The sequence below is a fragment of the Galeopterus variegatus genome, unplaced genomic scaffold (assembly GCF_000696425.1).
Source record: "Galeopterus variegatus unplaced genomic scaffold, G_variegatus-3.0.2 Scaffold711, whole genome shotgun sequence".
Lineage (NCBI taxonomy): Eukaryota > Metazoa > Chordata > Mammalia > Dermoptera > Cynocephalidae > Galeopterus > Galeopterus variegatus.
The window spans coordinates 484728-488269 of NW_007726822.1; the positions used below are offsets into that span (position 1 = coordinate 484728).

The 3542-nt window shown below is 52.0% G+C and overlaps 1 protein-coding gene across 1 annotated transcript in view; it reads left to right on the forward strand.

The window, feature by feature from the left end:
* LOC103589667 (WD repeat-containing protein KIAA1875-like) overlaps positions 1–2969 on the forward strand; it is a gene marked incomplete at its 5' end in the record, with an annotated part of 8642 nt that extends 5673 nt beyond the window's left edge. The window contains 1 exon segment of the mRNA XM_008571707.1: positions 2884–2969. Coding sequence (XP_008569929.1) covers positions 2884–2969 — 86 coding nt within the window.
* Positions 2970–3542: the final 573 nt, after the last annotated feature.

Here is a 3542-nt window from a genome sequence, read left to right on the forward strand (position 1 = left end):
CTTCCCACCCCCGCCTCCCTGCCCTTCCCCCCCTGGGGCCGACCACATGCTTCTGGCCTAGGCCCGTGTCTGGAATAAAGTCCAGAGGGTTTGGCCCACAAACTGGATGCCACCTCCATCTTTGGAGGGCCCTGGGGTGGGAAGGAGGTCTGCTCGGTAGTCTGAAGCCACCCAGTAGCCAGTTGCACACGGAAGGCAGGAGCTGGGGGCATGGTCCAGCCTTGGGCGGGGCAGCATCTTGGATTTGGTCAGTGTGTGCTGGAGCCATGGTGTTCCTGGTGGAGTGGGCCTGTCCGTGTGAAAAGGAGACCTATTGTGTGGGTGTCACACTGCTCACGTGCTCAGCCACCGTTTGTAGGCCAAGTACGACGTGTTAAGATGGGGAGCTCACCTTGCAGATTGTTTCCTGGGCCAGCCAGTGGCCAGGTCCAGAGGGGAGCCCCACAGGGTCTGGGTGGCCACAGGTGTGTGGTGGGAGGGGGCCTGTGGCCTTTGACACAAGAGGAACCAGGGGTCTGCTGGGCCTTGCTTTGTTACCTTTGTTCTGGAAGGGAGGTGAGCTGATGAGGAGGGGCTTGTATGTGAGAGGCACTCACATGGCGGTGTCCTTCGGACCCTTCAACCTGAAAGTCCCTGGGAGATGGATGCTGTCCATGGGGTGCAGGTCTCAACCGGCTCCACCTCTTCCTGAGCTGTCATGACCTGGCAGGCCACTGGCCGGGCCTCCTACAAGGTCCGTGTGCACACTGCTCTTTAGACTGCTTTTGGAAAGTTCCCCCAGCTTTTCACATCTCTCTAGTGCATTGTCTGAGGGGTGATTTCTTTCCTGTGAGTACTTCCAGCCTCCAACTTTGGATGCTTCTTCATAATGCCCTTTTGGTTAGAATCGATCCTCTGGTCCTTCCCTGTGACCCCCAAGCTGTGCAGGGGCTCTTGTCACAACACTGCCAAGTGGGCAGCTCTTTCCTAGGTCACACAGGGCAAAAGTGCCAGGCACTGGAAGCCTGGACATTTTCATAGAGGAATCATGTGCACTCAGACAAGAAGTGCAGGGCCCTGGGGGCTGCTTTTGCTGGTGTTCCAGGTCTTCAAGAATAACAAGAGGTGCTTTTTATTTTATTTTTTGTTATTTTTTTTTTTCAAAAGATGACCGGTAAGGGGATCTTAACCCTTGACTTGGTGTTGTCAGCACCACGCTCACCCAATGAGCGAACCGGCCATCCCTATATGGGATCCGAACCCGAGGCCTTGGTGTTATCAGCACCGCACTCTCCCGAGTGAGCCTCGGGCCGGCCCACAAGAGGTGCTTTTTAAAATACAAGCATGCGGGGCCGGCTGCTTAGCTCAGTTGGAGTGTGGTGCTGATGACACCAAGGTCAGCGGGTCAGATCCCCTTACTGGCCTGCTGCCAAAAACAAAAACAAACAAACAAAAAAAAACACCAGCATGAGAAAGTAGGGCAAATTTAAATTTAAACATGTCACAAACGCTAATCCTAAAGGAAAACAATATATTTATTCACACATATTAATATATAGTTATTTTAAAATTAAGAAATACACTCATGGGGCCGGCCCGGTGGCGCACTGCTACAGTGCGCCACTTGGGAAGTGCGGCGGCGCTCCCGCCGAGGGTTCGGATCCCACATACAGGCCGGTTCCCGCTCACTGGCTGAGCAAGGCGCGGGAGTGACACCGAGGGTTGCAATCCCGTTGCTGGTCCCGGTCCGGTACGGGAGCAACACTGAGGGTTGCGATCCGTTGCCGGACATAGAAAAAGACAAAAAGGGAAAAAAAAAAAAGAGATACACTCATGTAAATATACATCAAGAGGGCAGGAAGTCTGCAGAGCGGGAGCAGGCAAGCACCATGCACAGGTGAGAATGACGCACCTCCAGGCCACCAGGAACACCCACAAATATACAAAAATCAAGTCACGTGACCCAGTAGAAAAATGTTCAAGAAACTAGAATGGGAATTTCACAAAAGAAGTCAAAATAGCATGTACAAAAATTATAAACATATATCCACACCGTATGTATTGTTTCTCAACCTCATTAGTAATGAGGAAAAAGCAAACCACTATGATACACCCCCACTACTCACCAGATCAGCTAAAAATTTAAAGTCAGAGCATCACGAGATGCGCGGATATAGAGAAACAAAGGCTTGAGGGCTGCTGACAGGACCGGTGATCAGTCTGGAAAACAGCTGGGCGTTACCTGGAAGGCGGGACACACACAGACCCTGTCACCAGTAGTTCCATTTGTGATGATCAACACAACAGGAATGGACGCTGAGGTGCATCAGGCCATGTAAACTGAGTGTCGGTGACAGCAGTGTTCAAAATAGTGTCACCTTGACAAAGGAACAGAGGACTAGATGGGGCAAGTCATGCACCAGAACTCTGTTTAGTGATGGACGTGAACTGAGGCCATTCGCAGCGACGGGTGAGCCTGGCACCGCTGCGGGGCAAGGCAACATGCTGCACGGAGCCCTGGCATGAGGCAGGGTGCAGGTGACCGCACATGCAAGGGCTTGGTCAGACACCCATGCCCCCGACGGTGCTATGTAGGTGAAGTTGTTCCGGGTCCTGTGATCTGGGCTTGCTGGAACGTCCCATCCAAACGGAACACGTGGCTGCATCTGGCACCTCCCACCACAGGAGCTGCAGAGAGCCTGGCAGCCCTCTTCAGATTCTGGAACACTGCTCTGACCCATACACCTGGCCGACGCAAGCGGGGCCCTGAGGAGGAGGGCTCTGCAGCAGGGCTCACTGCTGCACGGGCCAGGTGGCCTCAGAGGGAACGAGGCAAGAAGAGAGCTCGGTGCAGCCCATGCCAAGCCTGGCAACTCAGCCTCTTCCCTTCATGTTCTTGCCTAGGCTGTAAGCTGCCCCTAGTCCTGCCCACGGCCACCTCCTACTCCTGTGGTTCCTCTATCCCCCGTGTCATCAGGTCCCTGAGTTAAACTCCGTCTGTTGGAAGCCTGCTTCTGATCGGTGCCTGGGAAGCTATTGTTCTCTCGGATGATAGACTTGCACGAGGTCACCTAGTTGAGGCCACTTATTCATGCAAATGATATCAAAACTCTCTTGGGTTTCCTAACCACATAATCACAGCACTGGCAAGCAATGATGCTTTCTCCTGTCCATTACGAAATATACATCTGTTAGAAGTTAGAGAGATGACTCTCTAAGAAAAAGTTTTATTTGGGAATAGGGGATTGCCATGGGAATAGGGGATTGCCATGGGAATCCACGTGCCATAGTAAACCGTGCTATATTCAGGAGGTAAAGGAGACGAAGCCTTTTTAAAGGCAAAAGAGAAAAGTACACATAATTTGTTTGGAAACAAAGGGAGCGTTAGTTACAATGGGCTTATCGCAAAAGTTGACGTCAGCTCTTTAATGCAGACAGTGTCGGGCAAGTGATCGGTGCGTCTGGCTAGCTGTCCTTGTGACTCACGTAGCAAGCGGCAGTTTGAAAATCTTGGCAAGAGTTCTTGTTATATACACAAGAGAGTCTTTGTAGTACTTTTTTTT